Source organism: Callospermophilus lateralis, chromosome 7 (genome assembly GCF_048772815.1).
Source record: "Callospermophilus lateralis isolate mCalLat2 chromosome 7, mCalLat2.hap1, whole genome shotgun sequence".
In the NCBI taxonomy this organism is placed as follows: domain Eukaryota; kingdom Metazoa; phylum Chordata; class Mammalia; order Rodentia; family Sciuridae; genus Callospermophilus; species Callospermophilus lateralis.
The window spans coordinates 130,198,718-130,218,516 of record NC_135311.1 but is presented as its reverse complement, the minus strand read 5'-3'; the positions used below and the strand labels follow the sequence as shown (position 1 = coordinate 130,218,516).

The following is a 19,799-nucleotide window of genomic DNA, read 5'->3' as shown; positions in this document are numbered from 1 at the left end:
ACTCCCAGGTCATTCTCAAAGTTTGAGAAGCACTAAGATGTAAAAATGCAGGACACACAGTTTAGTAAGTAGCGGCTATTTTTTTTGCCACGGCAGTCCTGCGGGTTGGCTTCATCATCCGCATCTTGCAGGCGGGGCCACGAGGCTAAATATCTTTTCTGGGGTCGCTGGCCAGGAAATGGGCAAGGCCTGGATTCAAACCTCCAGGGCCCCAGCCCCAGTGCAGCATGGCAAACTGGTGGCCGAAGACCAAATTCACCACCCAAATGTGTTCCATTAGACTGACTCGACAGGTCACCTACAAATCCAGGTCCACGCTCTTTGAAAATCAGAACTTCTGGCCACACCAGGCTTGCCCGCCTGCACAGTGAGGGTAGTCCAGAGCCAGGCGCAGCTGCCCCTGCCCACACAGGCCGGGCCCCTACTCTCACCCACCAGGCCCCACCCATGGGGCAGGCCGAAGGCTCCCTTTCCAGAGCTGGGGTGTGCAGGGGTGCCGGGTACCCTGCAATGCTGGCCCCACTCCGGCAGGCCTCTTCGTGTACCCTCTGGATGAGTACACCACAGTGATCGGCTTCGAGGCAGTCATTGCTGACCGCATCGTAACGGTACAGATCAAGGACAAAGCCAAGCTGGAGAGTGGTCACTTGGACACCTCCCGCATCAGATCCTCCACTGTCACAGGTAAGGAGACCCGAAGGGCTGTGGCAGGGCCTGGGCCTGGCTGGAGGGTGCCTGGGTCAGAGCCTCGGGCAGATGGCACAGGGCAGGGAGGGCAGGAATCCCCAGATGGCGTCCTGTGTGACCTTGAGCCAATAATTCAGTTCTCTGAACTTCCCACTTCATTGTCCATAAAACAGGTTACTGTTCCTGTTCTCTCCTCCAAAGCAGGGTGGGAATCAAAGGAGGGCAGGGGAAGAAAAGGGGTTTTGAGGCATCTCTGGAGGACGGAAGAGCAAATCATTCCATCTCAGAGGCTTAGAGTGACTCATACCGAGCTCTGACTCTACCCTATTGCTCATGAGGGGTGTGAGCTTAGAAAAGAAATTGTAACTTCATGTATAATTGGAATAAATAATTAAAGCCACCCAGTGCTTCACCAAATCATTTACACCCCAGTAAGTACTCAAAGCTTGGCCATTGATTCTTGCTATTGAGGAAACTGAGCCTCAGATAAAGACAGTGACTGGCTCAAAGTCACACAGCAAGTTAGTGACAGAGCCAGGGCTTGAACCCAGACCAGTCATCATAGGATGGAAGAGATTCTGACCATGGACTCCATGACTGAGGTCAAGACTGAGGGCATCATGATGTTCAAGAATCTTTTAATGAGCACTCATTATGTGCCACGCTCAATGTGCCCTTGAGTTGAGTTCTCATGACCTGGAAGTTGAGACGTGCCCAGGAGTTACCATGATTTGAGACATCCAAAGTGGCTGTACCAAGAAAGGTCTTGGTAACGTTAGAGGAGAGAAAGAGAGGTCAAGGGTGACCAGGGTGGTTCTCATGGAGAGGTTGGTGGATGGGTGAGACTGGCTAAGAAGAGATGAGGGACCAGACCCTTCAGATAAAGGAAATGGTGAGCAACAGCGTGGATCCCAAAGATGGGGCACTTCTGTTTGGTTCTGGGTTGGGGAATAGGATGGGTGGGATGGCAGTGTGACCTTCAGCAAGGTGAAGCGGGAAGTACAGCCCTGGGTCAGTTATTGGCCGAGTAACTTAAACAAATCGCACTTCCACACTGGGCCTCAGTCTTGCCATCAGCAAAATGGGGCTGCTCAAACCTACCACGCAGCGAGCTTAGATTGGATCAGAGCCAGTACACGCACAGCCCCTGACGCCAGCCTGGCACTTAGGGAACATTCTTCCAGAGGGGGTTTCCATCACCCCTCATTCCTGCACACCGGGAAAGGTGGCCTTGGATGAGGATTTGGAGCGGATCCTGTTCGTGGTCAACCTGGGGACCATCGCCCCCTTGGAGAACATCACCATCTTCATCAGCACCTCCTCCGAGCTTCCGACACTGCCCAGCGGGGCTGTGAGGGTCCTTCTGCCTGCCGTCTGCACCCCGACCGTGCCTCAGTTCTGTTCCAAGAGCACCAGCCCCTCCAACCAGCAGGCCCAGGGGTAAGAAGGCCACGCCCAGATCACACCAGTGGGGCGGGGGCAGCAGAGTCCATCAGGTGGACGCAGCAGGGCGCAGGGCGGGGGGACACAGCAGAAGGTGAGACTCTGCCTGTGAATAATTTGCTCCTCACTCTCAGGGCACTTAAGAGTCTCCCTGAAATGTCCCTGGGTTGGTCCCAGCAGAATTGGGATCAGAACTTCCAGGGTTTATTTTTAAACTTGCTTAAGAGGTGTTTTCTGAGCAGCTACTGTGTGCTAGACACTGGGCCGGGTGTTAGGGATAGAGAGGGACCTACACCAACATGATTTCTGCCATTTAGAAACTTGGAGGAAGAGTTCAGCTCATTATGTAAATAATTATTTACACCCTTGAAGACATAATGAATTACGTAATGAGTGCAATGAGGGAGAAGTTCATTGGGCTAAAGGTAGAAAAGAGGGGCCCGACCTGGGTGTTTAAAGACCAAGCCAGGCTTTGCTGAGAGCTGACCATGAGGAGCACAGAGAAGGGTATTCCTTGGCTGGAGAATAGCAGGGGCAGCAAGGACACGGCCCTAGAGAGGAGCTGAAGCCCAGGTGGCTTTTGATGAAACTGCAAGGCCTGAGATGCCCTTGGCCCCGGCAAAGACTTTGCCCTTCCCCCCAAAGCGAGGAACCATTAAAAGGGTTTCCAGTAGGCAAGAGGAGAAAGGCAAGCCCAGGACCCAGACAGTTCTCTGTACTCCCCTGGAGGAGTAGGAGGGGGAAGGAGGGGGTCATGGCCTTGGGCGTCTACAGCAGAGGTCATTTTCTAGGAAAATAAGCACCTCAGGGGAACAAGGAGGACTGGGTGGGGTGGGTGCTAGTTTAATTAGAAGAGAGAAGGATTAAGCAATTCCTGAGGCTGAACTTGAATAAAGGGAGCAAGCCATGGAAATATTCTCAGGGAAGAACATTTGGGACAGAGAGAGCACTAAGTACAAAGGCCCTGAGGTAGCAGCGGAAAGGCCAGTATGGCTACTGCAGAGTGGGAGAGGAAGGGAGAGAAGTCAGCGGGCATAATGGCCAGGTTGAGGATGCCCGGCACACAGAGAATCTGTGGCACAAGCCAGTCTCAAGCAAGGGAATGCCAGCCTACGTGTCATCTGCAATTGGCTATAAGCCTGTGCATGTAAATGGCAGGGACTCCCTGGGGTCAGCTGAGAGGGAGAACAGGGTCTGGGGTGGAGGAAGCCCTTCAGCCCCCTCGGCCAGCAGGGCTGCCTGGGACTCACCGTCTTCTCACGCTGGCCCTGCCTTGCCCTGTGCCCACCCCTGCCACCACCTGCACTTGTTACCTCCCTAGCAAAGACCGGCCTTGCTTTGGCACCCGGACCATGGACTCCTGGAACAGGCTGTGCCTGGCCACTCTCCTGGACACCGAGGCATCCAACCCCATGGAATACGACTTCAATTTCCAGCTAGAGATCCGGGGGCCATGTCTGCTCGCAGGTGAGAGACTTGCTCCGCTGGGATGGGGCCCAAAGGAGCCCCAGAAGGGAGAGGACAAGAGGAACGGGAGGGCAGGAGCCAGCTGGCCCAGACAGGTGACCAGCTGCAGCTCAGAGACAAACCCTTCATAGGACAGCTCTCAGGGCCACCACCTGTCACCCCAAGGCGTCTCCAGGGCAAATGTCCATCAGGGAACAGCATCCTGGATCCTCTCCTGGAGGCCACATACAATGGCCTAGTCACCAGGGCGGAGGTTCCAGGGTCCATCCTGGGTGTGGAACATTCAAAAGCTTCCCAGGTGGTTCTAATGTGCAACCAGGGCCGGAACCTCGGATCTGATGACTCTCTGCCCCTGTGCACGTGGGGTTTCGGAGGACGCTGGGACAAGGTTTCTTGTCATTCTGCTGCAAGATGCAAAAAGCACCCACCCAGTGAGCGTTGAGCTCTTCCTATCAGCTCAGCAGCATGCTGGGTGCTTGGTGCACCGGAAGGGGAAGCAGCTTCTCTGACCGCTACTGGACCCTGTGGCCAGTGTGGGAAAGGCCTTTAGACATCACCTATCTAAGCCCATATTTTACAGATGGGGAAAGTGAGATGGCCCGGCCATGGCCACATGGCAAACCAGGAGCCATCTCTGGCCTGGGTCTCTGTGTCCCCCACTGAGCTTCCATGTATTCTGGGGCTCCTGAGCCTGTTCCCACCCTCTCTGCCTTCCTGTGCCATTCAGGGGTGGAGAGTCCCACACATGAGATCCGCGCGGATGCCGCCCCCTCTGCCCGCTCAGCCAAGAGCATCATCATCACGCTGGCCAACAAGCACACCTTCGACCGCCCCGTGGAGATCCTCATCCACCCCAGCGGTAGGCTGCCCACCCCCCGCCCCCGGGCAGAGCGCTGACCCTGTGGAACCTAGCCAAGGGAAGGTTGGGGGTAGGACCAGCCACTTGGCTCCAGGGACTCTTGGCTCTAGATGGCAGAATTAAGCTGTTCCAGAGGCCTGGGGTCGCGTCTGTCCACTGGGACCTTTGCCACCAGGTCAGCTGATCAGAGGATCTCTGGAACTCTAAGCTTAGTGAGACCCTGATCCCAGCCTCAATCCATCTTGCAAATGGGTCAACTGAGGCCTAGACAAGGGTGGTGAGTCGTTTGTGGCCACCAGGCTGTCCTGCCTTTCAGCTCAGGCGTTCTCCCCAGCCCCACGCGGCTTCAGGCGGCCAAGGAGCTGGAGTCCTGCTCCAAGAAGGATCTGCTCCGGGAAGATCTGGTCCCCTAAACCAAGGCTCTGGCCTTCCCCGCACCCCATACAAGTTCTGAGAGTTGATCCCATCTCTGCAGAGCCCTACATGCCACATGTCCTCATGGAGAAAGGGGACATGACCCTGGGAGAGTTTGACCAGCACTTGAAGGGAAGAACAGATTTCATTAAAGGGACAAAGAAGGACAGCAGTGCGGAGCGGAAGGTGAGCCCCGGCGGCAGGGCTGAGGGGAGGGGTGTTGGCAACAGTCTCCACTGGACCCGTGAGGGACGAACCCCGAGTCTAAGTGAGGGAGGTGAAAGCCCCACATCCCCGGACACACGGTCAGCTGGTGCGGCAAAGCCTGAACAGGAAGCATTTCCTAGTGGGGGCTGGTGGGCCATGGAAGGATGGTGGAAATGGACTTCAGATCAGCCGCCACCCCGTCCATCCTCCTGCTCCTGCCAGGTGGACATCAAGATGCCTAAGCCAGGCAAAACCCACAGTGTGGCAGAAACAGTCTCGGCCTCCAGGCCTCCCCAGCCCTCCAGCTGGGTACCTCCCAGCTCCCTCTCTACCACCCGGGCCTCCCTGTTCCCATCTGCTGTTCCCGTCTTGCTCTTCCTCCCACTTGCTATTACATGAAAGGTAAAGACACAGCTGAGAAACCCGGGGACAGACCCTTCCTTCCCCTCTGCCATCCCCCAACTCATGAAGCTAAAGGTGAAGGGGGCGCTGGCAGGGGGAGGGGGAGAAGCTGGGGGCGTGGGCCCAGCTCTCCCTAATGTGCCCTGCACACGAGCCGCATCCCGAATGCTAAGGTTAAAACCCAGGGCGCTCCCTTCTACTGAACCCTTTCTAGATGAGAAAACTGAGCCTTTGCACCCAAAGGTAACCGGGGAGTTGGAGCTGGGGTCAGAATCTCAGGAGGTAGATTTAGTGACAACGAGGCTAAGGAATTAGATTGAGAGGGAGAAGGGGAGTTGCACGGAAGATGGAAGGAGAACCTCATTGTTATACAGAATACATATATGGTGTTGTAATGAGAAAAAGAAAAAAAAATTGTGTCACATTAGATTGGATAGAGAGAAAGGATGGGAGAGGAGGGGAGGAGTAGGGGGATACGAAGGGCAGCAGAATAGAATAGACAATATGATTGATGTATGTACATTCCATGTATGTATTACATGTCAAAATACATTCTGCTGTCATGTGTGACTAAAAAAAAAATAAAATTTAAATTTAAAAAAAAAGAATTAGATTGAATCATGGGGGACCGTGTAGCTGGACTTAACAACTCCTCTGCCACCTCCCTGTTGGCCTAGCCGGCCCAGGGGGACAGTGAGGAGGGAAGTGACAGCAAAGTGTGGATAGCTTACTGCTCCTGTCGTCCCCATTATTGGAGATGCTGCTGGAAGCACATGCCAGGTGGAGGACAGAGGGACAGCACAGGGACAACGTAGGTGGCTCTATGCCCATCATCTCCTCCCTGTATTTAGAGCCGCCCCAGGAAGCACCTGCCTCCCTCGATGGAGAAGGTGAAGCCCGGCTCTCAGAGCGGGCTGTGGCCATGCCAGGGTTGCCACAGAGCTCTGAGAACTGCAGTGTGTGGGCAAGGGGGCGGGCAATGGGCCCCCCAGGACTGGGGCCCGCTGTCCTGCCTGCCAAATCTTAAATCAATTAGCGCTGGGACTGCCGCAGCAGAGGGGAATTAATTTGCCACCTTGGGTTGGTTATGCAAATGCCCTGAATTCTCCTGGGCTCCAGGGATGACAGGGACCGACCTTGCTAAGAAGTGATGAGTTTATTGTAATTGGATAATGGCAGCTTGAAGAGACTTCAGAGAATCCTGAGCCAAAGCACCCACTCGTCCCTCTGAAAGGCAGAAATCAAGTTCCTGGAGGTGGCTTTGGCAAAGGGGCTCCAAATGGGATGGAGAACAAGATCCCTAGGCATGAAAGAAGTTAGATGGGGGTTCCTGGAGGGCAGATATTACTCAGGAAGTGTGGGAGGGATAAGTTGTCAAAACCATAATTTAGAAAGAAGAGAGCAAATAATACCAAGAGATGCTACGGACAGGAGACAGAGACGCAGAGGTAGAGACTAGCAGTAAAGATGCACATGAAGGTCAGTGGCAGGGACAGAAAAGACCCATGCAGATGCGTTCTCTCATTTATTCATTCAACAAACATTCCATGCCAAACAGATGTCAGGCTCTGTCCTGGGCATTCAGGACAACACTGAAAATGACACATGACACTCTCCTTGTCCTCATGGAACTGATTCTAGAATAGGGAGCTAGATCTGAAGTAACCAGGGAGCAAGATGAGTCTGGGGGAGGGCTGGGACCACGGGAGAAATACAGCAGGATGGAATGATGATGAGCGATTGGTCCTGGGTGTTCTAAAGCAAGGTGTTTAGCAAATGCCTGTCTAAGAAGGTGAATGGTGAATGGCCGCCGTGAGTGGTGTGGACAGAGAGCACCATACTCGCAAAGAACTGGAAGCAGAGTAGATGGGGAGCAGTTTGGAAACCAGAAAGATGGCTAATGTGGCTGGGATGTACGGAGCAGAGCAGGTAGGGAGGAGGTGGACAGTGGGCAGGGGTCAGGCCAGCTAGGGCTTCAGACACCATGGTACCGAGTATGAGGGAAGAAGAGATGACCCTGTCCTGTCCCTGGTGATGGTGATGGAGACAGACGGCACAGGACGAGTTCAGGATGTGTTTTTTGCTGGACCACCCATGATCCTTTGTGAAGAATGAGATGGGGGCTGAGGAAAAGAGAGACAACTTCTAGGTCTCTGATTTGAACAATGGGGTGGGTGATGATAGAAACTGAGAAACAGATATGGAGAGACCTGTGCAGAGACAGAGAGAGAGAGAGAGAGAGAGAGAGAGAGAGAGAGAGAGCACAACAAGTAAGGGTGGGTAGAGAAAATAAGATTCTCTATGGAGTGAGGTGAATGGAGAGTCGGGAAGAGGGTCTACAGCAACATGAGCAAGATGTGACTTCAGGGACAGCTGTGATGACACATTAAAAAAAAATAAAGAGAGATGCCAGGCATGGTGGCACATGCCTGTAATCTCAGCAACTCAGGAGGATGAGGCAGGAGGATGGCAAGTTCAAAGACAGCTTGGGCAATCCAGTGAGACCCTTCTTTATAATAAAAAATAAACTGGGCACATGGGCACACACCTGTAATCCCAGTGTCTCGGGAGGCTGACACAGAAGGATCACAAGTGCAAGGTCAGCCTCAGCAACTTAGCAAGGCCCTAAGCAACTTAGCAAGACCCTGTCTGAGAAAATAAAGTCTCGGGAATGTAGCTCAGTGGGAAAGTATCCCTGGATTCAAACCCCCAGTACTGCAAATAAGAAGAAGGAGGAGGAGGAAGAGGAGGAGGAGGAGGAGGAGGAGGAGGAGGAGGAGGAGCAGATGATGTTCTTCCTTTTATGTTTACGGATCCATGTCCAAAACAGACACTATATTAAGTCCTGAAGACCTGAGAGAGACTAAGGTGCGACCTGCCTTCCAGTAGTATAAAAGCTCAAGGCGAGACAGAGATAAGAGCAAAACCCTTCATTCCTTGTGCAAACTGCCTAGATCTCCAGGACAAATGACAGCATCATAGCAAGGGCAATAGTGACGATCACTCTCTGGCAGGCAGCAGGCTCACAGGTGTGGCATTTAATCCATACCAGCCGTGCAGTATGTCCTCTCGTCCTCATTTCATAGATGAAGAAACTAAGCAAGGAAGTCCACCTGGAGGTGGGGAAAAGTTTTCCAAATGAATGAAATCTGAAGGATAAGTAGGAATTTATCAGCAGGAGAGAATCAGTAAACCAGGAAAACCAAGTTCACAGCCAAGATGAGCCAGAGAGAGGTTCACGAACTGCGTGTAAAACAAAAGAGAAGATCATGCATGCCATGGAGGGGGGCCATCCAGGAGCTACCTCAGTTTATCCTGGCCATCACCCAGAGAAGTGGACGTATTGGCCCCATTTTGCAAATGAGGAGACACCCAAAGGAAGGATTGTCCCAAGATTCCATGTCTAGATTGTGACAGAGCTGGGATTCAAACCCACGACTTGCTGCCTGCAATGACCAAGCTTATGGTTGTAACCAGTGAATGTCTAACGAACAGAGGAGCCGGGGGCAGTCAGCCTGCGAGTCTTTGGTGCAGAGTAGAAGTGGGATCTAGCAGGTGATGGGGGACCAGCAAGGGTCCCTAGGGGTGTCTTGGGACCCCTTGATTGCCCAAGTCAGAGTTGCCCTTTCTCTTCCAGACAGAAATCATCCGGAAACGCCTCCACAAAGACATCCTCCACCACTCGGTCATCATGCTCAACTTCTGCCCTGACCTCCAGTCTATGCAGACCAACCTGAGAAAGACCAACGGGGAGTTCATCTTTCTCATCGACAGGAGCGGCAGCATGAGCAGGACCAACATCTACCGCGTCAAGGTACCTGCTGGGAGGGCCCCGCCCGCCGCCGGCCTGCGCTCTGCTCTACTCCCCTGACCTGGCTCCCTCAGCACTTTCTGTTCTCAGAAGCAACTTATTTTGAAAAGTCATTTTAGACAGAGACAACCAAACTCAATTTGCTCCCAAAATAAAACCCTGAAGTGATATAAGCAGAGGCAGAATTGTTGGTGTACAAGGGATGAAGTCATCAATAGCTGCCCTTGATATTCTGCACACTTTTGTGGTATGCCTGCTCTGTCTCGATCCCCTCACCAAGTCCTGAGAGAGAAGGGGCACAGGGAACAGAGGCCAGAGGCTGACACTGGCTGAGGGCCTGCCCTATGCCAGCGGCAGTGCTTGCCACTTAAGTGAAGCTTGGTGTTTAATCCAGATCCTAATCCTATGAGGTGGGTCCATTTTCCAAATGGAAACACCAATCTTGAGAATCTCAGTCACCCACCCAAGGTCACATGGCTAGTGTGGCCTACTGCCTGACTGTTCCCACCACCTTACATCAGAGACTCACGGGAAACAGCCCTGGTCATGGAGGAGGAATCAGGGAAAAATAATAATAATTGGTTCTTTTTTTTTTTTTTCCCAAATGCCTAATGTGTGCAAAGCCCTTTGCTTGGTCATCAGGAAAATCATCTGAATGCAAACACACAGTCAAGTGAGGGACACAGGCCTGCTAAACAGTCAGATTGCTTGAGAGCTGGGTCTCCCTGCGGAGGAGAGCTCCCCCCAGGGGAGTATGAGAAAGAGTGGTGGGACCCACTCATTGCCCATCCAGAAGCTTCCTCCCCGCAAGAGATTATTCATCTTGATTCTGCTATTATCCAAAGCCCCCTTGTATTTTGACTTCCGCAGGTGTGTGTAGCCCCCTCTGGAGTCACAAACTCCTCAAGGAAAGGGCCAGATCTTTCTTGCCTCTCTCCCCTTGTGGGGCCTAGCTCTGTGTATGCCTAAAATGCTCCCAGTCTGCTTGTGGAGCTGAGTAAGCTATAGTTCAGGAGAATCAAAGATGAGGAACCAAAAGAGAGTGTCACCTGAAATTTCACCCCTCCTGCCCTAGTTCGTCCTTGGAGCAAGCTCTTGTTTCCAGGGCAACAGGCCACGCCAGGAAAGGAGGAGCTCGGCGGAATCGGGGAGGCCAGCTAGCTCCTCAGGCTTGCTGTGCCTGGGCTCTGTCCTGAGGTTTGACAGAGGAATCATAGATGAGACCCAGGGTCCTATCTGTGGCATCTTGACCCTAGGATGCCCGTAGGACTGGTTGGTACCTTCTCACCCCACCCACCTCCAAAGGCAATCATGAGAACCGGGAGCTGTCCGAGGTGCTGGAAGACCGAAGCCACACTCCAGGACCTCACGGCTCTCCATGTTCCATGCCACAGCCATGTGGATGGATAAGACATCCTCAGTTACCTTAGGGCATCACAGGAGAGTAAACCGAAAGCATCCCCTAGGGAGTGATTCATCCCTTTTCCCTCTGTTTACCAGGTAAGGAAACTGAGGACCCAAGAAGCTAAGTGGTTTTCTCAGCATCGCAGGATTCGTGAGGAAGACTGAGACATCTGTATCTTGCCTCAGTGCTCATCTTCTTATGCTGCTGATGGGGAATTATACATGCAAACCCATCTTTAAAAAGGAAAAAAAAAGCTTTCTTCTCTGATTATGTCATTTCTGCTGTGTGGCCTTGTAGAAAGAGCAATGCCTGGGGGCCAGGATCCATGCTGCCACTGAGTTGCTGTGTGGCTCTGGACAAATGGATTCTCAGCTGTAGCTTTCATTTGTCCTTTCCATAACCTGAGAAGGAAGGATTAATTCAGGGAGGGCCCCTGTGTGTCACATGTCCCTCTGCTCCCCTCTCCCAGGAAGACATCAATAATTGATCGTGTCATTTTCTTTTTCTGCTAAGCCTAGACTCAGTCTCTATATCCCCCTCACCCCCGTGTTCCAGGAAGTTACTTTCATTAAATGGAATCAGTTTATAAGTGGAAATCTACTTCCTGAACTAAAGCCCTCTCCAGCCTTTGCTCTCTGACAATAAATTTCCCTGGCTCTCCTTTCAGTTCCTTTCCCTCTTGGAGTCTCCCTTGCTGTTTTCCAGCTCAGCTCACTGAGTCCAAGGTCACCCTTTTGCAAATGGCTTTGCATTGGTGCAATCATGTTCTGCTAAACATGACCCTGTCAGAGAAAGGCTCAGAAAGGGCCACACTCCCTTTCCCCCACTGAGGTTGCCTGAGTCATTCAGTGTGGCCCATTGAGCCAATGTTTCAGGGTGAACTAGGCTTAGGGAGGAGGGAGAGAGTAGAAATCCGAACAGCCAATGCCAAAGGAGAAAGTTCAGCCAATTTAATTTCCTGCAGCTGGTCTCATTCTTCAGCTGCCACTTGCTGCCAAAAACATAGATTTGAAAATTCTAATAGGTGTGAGCAGAGACAATCTGTATGAATCAGCAGAGTCTCCTGCTAGCAGGAATAGACATTAGTGGCTAATGAAAAGAGCAGATCTTGAGTTCTTTTGCTGAGACACAAAATGCATTGGCACAAGCAATGAAGAGGCTGAGGGGACGCCAGTGTTTGCAGAGGGGGATGGGAGAGGGTTCTGGGTCTGCAGAGCCTGGAAGGAGGTGAACATTGACAGAATCCACTGGCAGCTGTCTCTTTTCTGGATTCTGGAGTAAGATGGCTTGTTGCTCTGAGATCCATGGGGTGCCATCCTTAAAGCATGTAAGGGAGAAAGGGAGACCTTCATTCCTGCACTCTGTGCCATGGCAGAACTCACACAAACAGGTCTTCAGAGGTATGTTTTGAAGATCATGGTCATATTCTTGGCTTTGGTGATCCAGTGCAGTTTCTTAACCATTCTGAACCTCGGTTTCCTTATCCGTAAAATGTAGGTATGAATCCTAATATATAACTCATTGGGTTGCTTGTGATGACCATTAGCTGGATCTTTACTTTGCACCACACTAAGTCTCACACCCAAGGTAAAGTTAATAATGGTAATGGTGATATTCACAACCAGATCAGTTGAATTTTGAAGCGTATCACCTCAGCCACTATGCTATAATATACGTTAGAGTGATTAAATTGATTATAACTTGAAGTGCTAATCGAAGTGACTGGTACACAGGAATTGCTTGATGTTTATCATTGCACTTATCATCATCTTCACCTCCACGGCCACCTTTGTCATTAATTTTTCAATATAACTTTACAAGGCCTCCTGGTGCTAGATAGCTCCAGAGATATAGACTCTGCCCTGTGCACAGCCTTTGGAGACAAGGTGACTCATGTTTTGTTTTGTTTTGTTTGTTTGTTTGTTTGTTTATTTTGTACTTGTAGATGAACAGCATGCATTTATTTTGTTTGTTTATGTGTGTTGCTAAGGATCAAACCCAGTGCTGCACACGTGCTAGGCAAGCGCTCTGCCGCTGAGGTACAGCCCCAGCCCCAGCCCCAAGGTGACTCATGTTTGAATCTGGCTGTGCTGTTTACTTACTGGATGTTCACCAACAAGTCACTTGACTTGTCTGGGCCTCAATCTTCTATTCTATAAATTGGGGACAATAATGTGCCCAGCTCCAAGGGCAACTGTGAAGATTAGTGAGGTAATGTACCTAAGTACCTCTTTTGCATTTAACAAATAGGAGCTAAAAAGACTGTCCCTAGGAACTTGTCCCTGGTTCATGATAAGTTAAGTCTGATGCAGAGGCCTTGGATGAGGGCCAGAAGCCATTCCATCCACAGTGTGACCTGGACCAGCCACTTTCTTCCCCTGATGTCTATTTTGCTTTGGCAGAAGGAGTGGGTACTCCCTGTTCTCTCTGCCTCTCCGGGTCACTGAGAGGTGAAATGGAGATGGCCAGCTATTATAGAGTGGCTTTGAGAAGTCAGACCTGCTGCATGGATGAGAAGTTTTATGATGGTGGCTCTAGTCCAGCCTCTGGTCAGAATCAGCAAGTTTTGGGACATGAGCGAGAAGGAGGTGATAGGTGCAAAGGGTGACAGGCTCCGTTGGAGGCAGCTCCGGTGATGGGAATGGCAGTACTGGTGTGTGGTGGCAGAGTGGCCGTAGCCCCTGCCTGAATCCTGAATGCCCCTTTCTCTCCTACCAGGAGGCCATGCTGGTGGCCCTGAAGAGCCTCTTGCCAACCTGCCTCTTCAATGTCATTGGGTTTGGATCCACATTTAAGACCCTCTTCCCTTCCAGCCAGACCTACAATGAGGTAAAGAGGGGGAAGCTGGAGCCAGGAGGACAGTGGGTGGTAGAGAACAGAGGGAAGGAGGGAAAGGGAAGGAGGAGGTAACCCTGCGGCCAGACTCCACCTGCCCACTCACAGACAGCCCAGGCAGGGGCAGAAAACGAAGGAGAAACAATCTTTGCTTAGGCGGTTCCTGACGTCTCAGCCTTCTGACATCTTTCCTCCTCAGAATAAAATAACGCACTGGGCAAAGTACGTGAGTGCACAGAGGTAGAGTCCAGGGAAGGCAGAGAGAGAACATGTCTGTGGCCTGCCACTCCCTGAGGCCTGTCTCATGGGATGATGGGCTGGACAGGAGGAGCCAAAGGGCTGGACAGTGAAGGTGGAGAGTGAACAGTGGCCATGGGGGCTGCAGATGGCCCAAGCTGCCATCTGAAACAGGAGCCCGGCCCGCAGCACATCCAAAATTGCAGCATCTACCCAGAGCTAAGGAAAGGGAGGAGGTGAAGAAGGAAGGAGATGAAGAAGAATGGAAGCATGGAAGGGAGGGAGGGGGGAAAGAAGAAAAGACATATTGGCTACTCTTCTACTAAGAGTAACTTTGAGTTTTGAAAATACGAGGCTAATTTGCATTGATTGTCCCATAATTTTTAAATATCATCAAAAATCAGTCGCTTTCCATCTCCTACGATTCATCTCTCAGATAAAAGAACAGGAGAAAACACCATTAAGAGCCTCATCTCTATCCCCCCAGACCTCGTTCTAGGCATTCACAATCAAGATAGGATTAGGTCCTCCATACAGTTCCATAAGCGACTCTTCCTCTTCTATCATGAACGTATTTTTTTGTGCCAGAAAGTATTAATCTAGCGTAACTTTAAGGCTGCCTGTCATCGCACAGATGCCCTGAGACTTATTTCACAGAACCCTGTTGTCAGCCGTTCATGTTGTTTCCATTTTTTCCGGCTCCCTTGACTCTGTATGGTAGGGTTTGCATGCATGCTCCATGGTTCCCTTGGGAGGAATTTCTAGTGTTGCTTCTTCAAAGCCTCCACACCCACCCTAAGGCTTTGGATACAGGCTGTTGCTAAGAAGCCCCCTCCCAAGCTCGAAGGTTGGGAGAGCATCTTCCTGAGCCGGGGACAGGAGGACTATGTGTCCCGGGGGAATCCACTCTTACTGCAGATATCCACCTTGTGTCCCTAATCCTGGCCAATTGGGTCCCACAGTGTTGGTCCAGAAGGGAGGAAATCTGAAGCCCAGTTGGGGAAACAATCTTCTTTTCAAAGTGTCATAGGGAGTTGGTGCCAGAATCAGGTTCAGTACCCAAGTCTGATGATTCCCAGCCTAGTGTCCCCTCCCCCACAGGGCCTGCTTTCCTCATCAGAAAAGGGAACGTCCTTCATGCTGAGGAATTAGAGGTATAGCATGTCACCTTTCTCAAAGGGGGCTTATGTTTTTAAAGTGGAGCCCAGAAAGGACAACACGAGAGAATACACTACAAACGGTGGTGTTTCAGACATTGGTGGAGGGCGGCTGACAGAAAATAAGTGGCCCCCTCTTCTTCCCGAGGCTGAAACAAAGACCTCATCCTGGAGGTGGCTCAGTCTCCATGCCACACAGTGACCCTGGGGACTGTCTGTCCCTGCCATGGTCCTTCCCTGCAGGAGAGTCTGGCCTTGGCCTGTGATAACATCCAGAGGATGCGGGCTGACATGGGCGGCACCAACATCCTTTCCCCTCTCAAGTGGATCCTCCGGCAGCCGGTGCACCAAGGGCACCCACGACTCCTCTTCCTGATCACGGACGGAGCCGTCAGCAACACGGGGAAGGTGCTGGAGCTGGTGCGAAACCACGCCTTCTCCACCAGGTCAGCCAGGCTGCCAGGGGTGGGGGCCAGACTCAGGAGAAAATGTGCAAAATGCTAGAGGAAGAAGATAGGCCCATGGTCCCACAGGGCTTGACTTCAGGCTTTCAAATTGGCCTTTTCCTCTCAGAAGTTCAGGAGGGTCCAGTTACCCACAACCCTCTGTACGTGAGCCCCAGGGAGCAGCCTAGAAGCAGGTGGCCTTGACTCTGTGCTGACCGCGCAGCATTGATGAGCTGTGTGTGTGTGTGTGTGTGTGTGTGTGTGTGTGTGTGAGAGAGAGAGAGAGAGAGAGAGAGAGAGCGCACTGTGGATGGTCCTTCCTCCTTCTCCCTTGCCTCTGCCCCAAGACAGGACCAGCTCCGAGTTGGCTCTGTCTCTTTCCCCATTAGAGGCAAGGATCCAGAGGGCCTGGCAAGTAGCAGCCTCTCTGTCCCTGTCCCCCAGGTGCTATAGCTTTGGAATTGGACCCAATGTCTGCCACCGTCTGGTGAAAGGCCTGGCATCTGTGTCCAAGGGCAGCTCTGAGTTCCTGATAGAGGGGGAGCGGCTGCAACCAAAGGTAGGTAGAGGGGCCTCCCAGCCTCCTCCGGGGCTGGAATCTCAGAGACCCAGAGAACTCAGTGGGATTTCACCCTAAATCTGAGTTTTGCACCAGGCCACAACACACCCCAGTGGGAGCCACGGAGGCAACTCTTGCAGCAGCCCCAGGACACTAGGTCCCCTGGTCTCCAGCCACTGGATCACACGCTCCATCCGCTGGCCAGACAGGATTGAGGCTCCTGAAGGAGCCGCCACCTTTATAGATTTGGAGCTGAGCTTGGAGTCTTTTCTGGCCACACCTCTGATCCTGACCACAGTGGTTCAGAAGACTCTAAAGGACTCAGAGACTAAGAAGGCTGCCATCTTCTCTTCCTTCTGGCACACTTGTCACAAATAACCCAACCCTTAGGAAATCCAGGAAAAGGGACAGAATGGATTAAAGAGTTTTATTCTGGGGTTACATCTCTGAAAGATAGGAGAGGGGGAAGCAAGAGTGAATTCATCCATTAGTCAGTGAATTAATCCACTGATTAAATTATAACTCTTATAATCTAATCATTTCACCTCTGAACATGCCTACGCTGTCTCACACATGGACTTTCAGGGGAGCTTTCAAATCCAAACCCTAACACTGAGGCAGATCCACCATCTGTGAAAGGAAATGGGGGCGGGGGGAGCAGATTGGGCAGGAGCTTCCAATTGTGATGTTCTGGAAAAGTCTTAGGCAACTCATTGGAGCTCTGGAACAAAGACTGCCCAGGCACTAGAATCTCTGCAATCATTGGTCTAGGGCTTCCAAGGAGAGGTGTGTTCTTGGCTCAAAAGCTAAAGCACTGGATCTGGAAGCTATCACCAAACTACCTACATCCCTTTCAGCAAAAAATGTCATGGTCTTTCTGGAAGGAAGATTTGAGGATGTACCTACAGCCACCACAACTCCTAAATCATGTTCTCTGGGAAAGGGAATCAGTCTAGGAGACACTAACCCACAGTTGTCATCCATTGAACACCTGGCACATGGCAGACACTTCAAATCTGGTGTCTCTTAGAGCCCTCCAGCTACCACCTCCCACTTCAATGCAAGGGGAAACTGAGGCCCTGAGAGGTAAATTAACTTTCCCAAGATCCCTATCCAGTTCAGCCTTCCATGTTCCCTTGAGCTAGCCATAGCCAGACTTTGAGCCTCAGACTTTCTCCTTTTTATAAAACGTTCACCTTAAAGAAGATGAGAGCAAATATCCATCCCAGTCCCGACAGTCCAGGAGTCTAAGAGGCTCAGAGGTGTGTCTACTGCTGAACAAGCCACCCTAGGCCTGCTGTCACTTCCTCCTTGCTGACACCCCCTCAAGCTCATATCCACACAGTCTTTATGTCCCTTGTCTGCACAACCCCTGCCCACTCATCCATCCCACCTGTGTTCCAACAGATGGTCAAATCCTTGAAGAAGGCCATGGCCCCAGTCCTGAGCGACGTGACTGTGGAGTGGGTCTTCCCTGAGACCACGGAGGTCCTGATCTCACCTGTCAGCACCAGTTCCCTCTTCCCTGGAGAACGGTTGGTGGGGTATGGCATTGTGTGTGATGCCTCCTTGTACATCTCCAATCCCAGATCTGTAAGTATTCTAGAAATTTCCAGGGAGCCAGTGAGAGTCCAGAACCCATGCCCACAGACCACTCTAGCGGCTAAGACTATTCATCTCTTCTAGGAACTAACTGGAACAGGGTTTTAAGTTGTAGGTATAGTTGCGAGGCCATGGGCATTTGGTCATGATGACACTGATTAGTTGGGCGCCACCATGTCCAAGTGTGGTTCTCAGGAGCCCCTTCAGAAGAACAACTTGAGGAACTTGTTTAAAATGCAAAGCTCAAGCCCAACCCAAGACTATTGAATAAGAATAACTGAGGGTCTGGTCAAGGAATCTGCATTTTACATCACCTCCCCTAAATGATACAGTGGACACTTCCATTCAAGAACAACTACACTCAAGTTTCTTTGAACGTTTAGCAGTTCGTATCTCCTTAGATGAGCTTGTGTTTTATTTATTTATGGATAATTCCCTTGTATTTGGTGGCAGAAGTGGGATAAAAGCAAAGAACTTCTCAAAGGGAAGTGAAAATTTGTGCTAAAATGTGGGAGATTGGCTGATAAGCTCTTTTCTCACTTACCTACCTTCTTTAATGGGTCTCTTCATTACCCTTTAAAGAACTTCTCATCTTGATTGAAGGAGTTACAAACCCAATGCCTAGGGTGATTGGGCAGGTATAAATTGGATTTGTTGTAAAAATAAAAGGGGCAAATGACATAATGGACAGCAGTCATCACTGAACTCACAGTTGGAGAGGCAATAAGGAATAGTGAGAACTATGATAAACCAGGTAGCCCTGTCTAATCTGAGCAGCTCCTACTCAGCTCTAACAAACCGCTGCCGTGCAGGACCTGTATGTGGGCCTGTATTAAATGTGTTTCCAAGAGAAATTGGAACTTTATGTGAAATCTCCAAATGTTTGCATGTTATAGAATTTCTTAAGAGCCATTGTCAGGGCAAATGTTAATGTGTTGCCAGGAGCGAACTGTTCAACTGCAGGGAAAAAATGCTAGACAAGATGCTATCCAAGCCTCTGTGCAACCTAGGCCCGCCTTGGAGGTCTGAAAGACAGCAGAGCATCATCAGACCCTCCCACCTTATGGAACCCTATAAAGTCATCAAATTCATTCGTCCTTTGTACCCATGACATTGGCAGATGTTGGATAAAGAGTACCCTCACCTGTCGGTGTCAACATGACCTGCCACAAACTTCATGGAAAGCAACCTAGAAATAACTAATGAAATTAAAAATAGATAAACCTCTCAACCCATGAATCCCACTCCTGGAACTCTAACTCAGAGAAATGAAAGAGATTTAATGGATTTGTGACCACCTATTTTTACGGTGGCAAAAATAAACATTCACAAAGTGAATGATTAACAATAAAGATGGTGGAATGTGGTACCATCGAATATTAAAGAGAATGTTTGATATACAGGATTTCCAAAATGTTTTAAGTGCAAAGGTCAAGATACTGATAAATATAAGTGATATGGTCCAGTTTTCATGAAACACCAAAATGACCCTCAAAGTCAATGTATTTTACAACACACACAAACACACACACACACACACACACACACACACACATTTATACCATGAAGAATGAAATTAAGAACATTTGTTCATTTCGGTTACCTATTAGGAGATAGGAATGACATTTAGAATTACATTTTTTAAATTTTTAATGAACAAAGTCAATAATTTAAAACATCAGCAACATAAATGATATGAAAAGATAGTCCCATTCTCCAGCTCTTGAACAGAAGTTTGCCTCAATTCCTTAAGCAAACAAGTTTTCCTATTCCAGTGGCTCCTCAGAGGTGAAACCCCACCCTCACTCCCACCCATACCCCTTGCCACCCAGTGGAAGTTCTTCCTGACATCTAGCCTCGCTTGGCCCTTTTTCCTCTTCTCCCTCCAGGACAAGAAGCGAAGGTACAGCATGCTGCACTCCCAGGAATCCAGCAGCTCTGTCTTCTACCAGTCTCAGGAGGAGGGACTTGGCCCAGACAGCGGAGACAGTGCCAAGAGTGTAGGGAAAACCAGAGAGACCAGGCCCTTCAGTGGTGACTCCACCTCTAGTCGCGGTATGCTCCCTTTTTCATAATGATGGCCACCTCAGTGTTTCGGTCAGCTTTTTAGCCACTGATCCCCAAAGACTTGACAGGAATAATTTTAGAAGGAAAAGTTTATTTGGGGCCTCACAGTTTCAGAAGTCTTAGTCCATAGATGGCTGACTCTTCTGCTCTGGGTCCAAGGGGAAGCAGAACATCAGGGTGGAAGGGTGTGGCAGAGGACAG

The 19,799-nt window shown here is 50.6% G+C and overlaps 1 protein-coding gene across 1 annotated transcript in view; it reads left to right on the top strand.

Annotated features, from left to right (window-relative positions):
- The window catches only part of Vwa5b1 (von Willebrand factor A domain containing 5B1), a 36,286-nt gene that overhangs the window by 1,135 nt on the left and 15,352 nt on the right, over window positions 1–19,799 (top strand). The window contains exons 2-12 of the mRNA XM_076863278.2: window positions 532–684; window positions 1,857–2,127; window positions 3,452–3,597; window positions 4,325–4,456; window positions 4,932–5,056; window positions 9,117–9,293; window positions 13,414–13,524; window positions 15,168–15,370; window positions 15,815–15,929; window positions 17,337–17,522; window positions 19,421–19,586. Of these exons, the coding sequence (XP_076719393.2) occupies window positions 532–684; window positions 1,857–2,127; window positions 3,452–3,597; window positions 4,325–4,456; window positions 4,932–5,056; window positions 9,117–9,293; window positions 13,414–13,524; window positions 15,168–15,370; window positions 15,815–15,929; window positions 17,337–17,522; window positions 19,421–19,586 (1,785 nt within the window). The remainder of the gene's footprint in view (window positions 1–531; window positions 685–1,856; window positions 2,128–3,451; window positions 3,598–4,324; window positions 4,457–4,931; window positions 5,057–9,116; window positions 9,294–13,413; window positions 13,525–15,167; window positions 15,371–15,814; window positions 15,930–17,336; window positions 17,523–19,420; window positions 19,587–19,799) is intronic.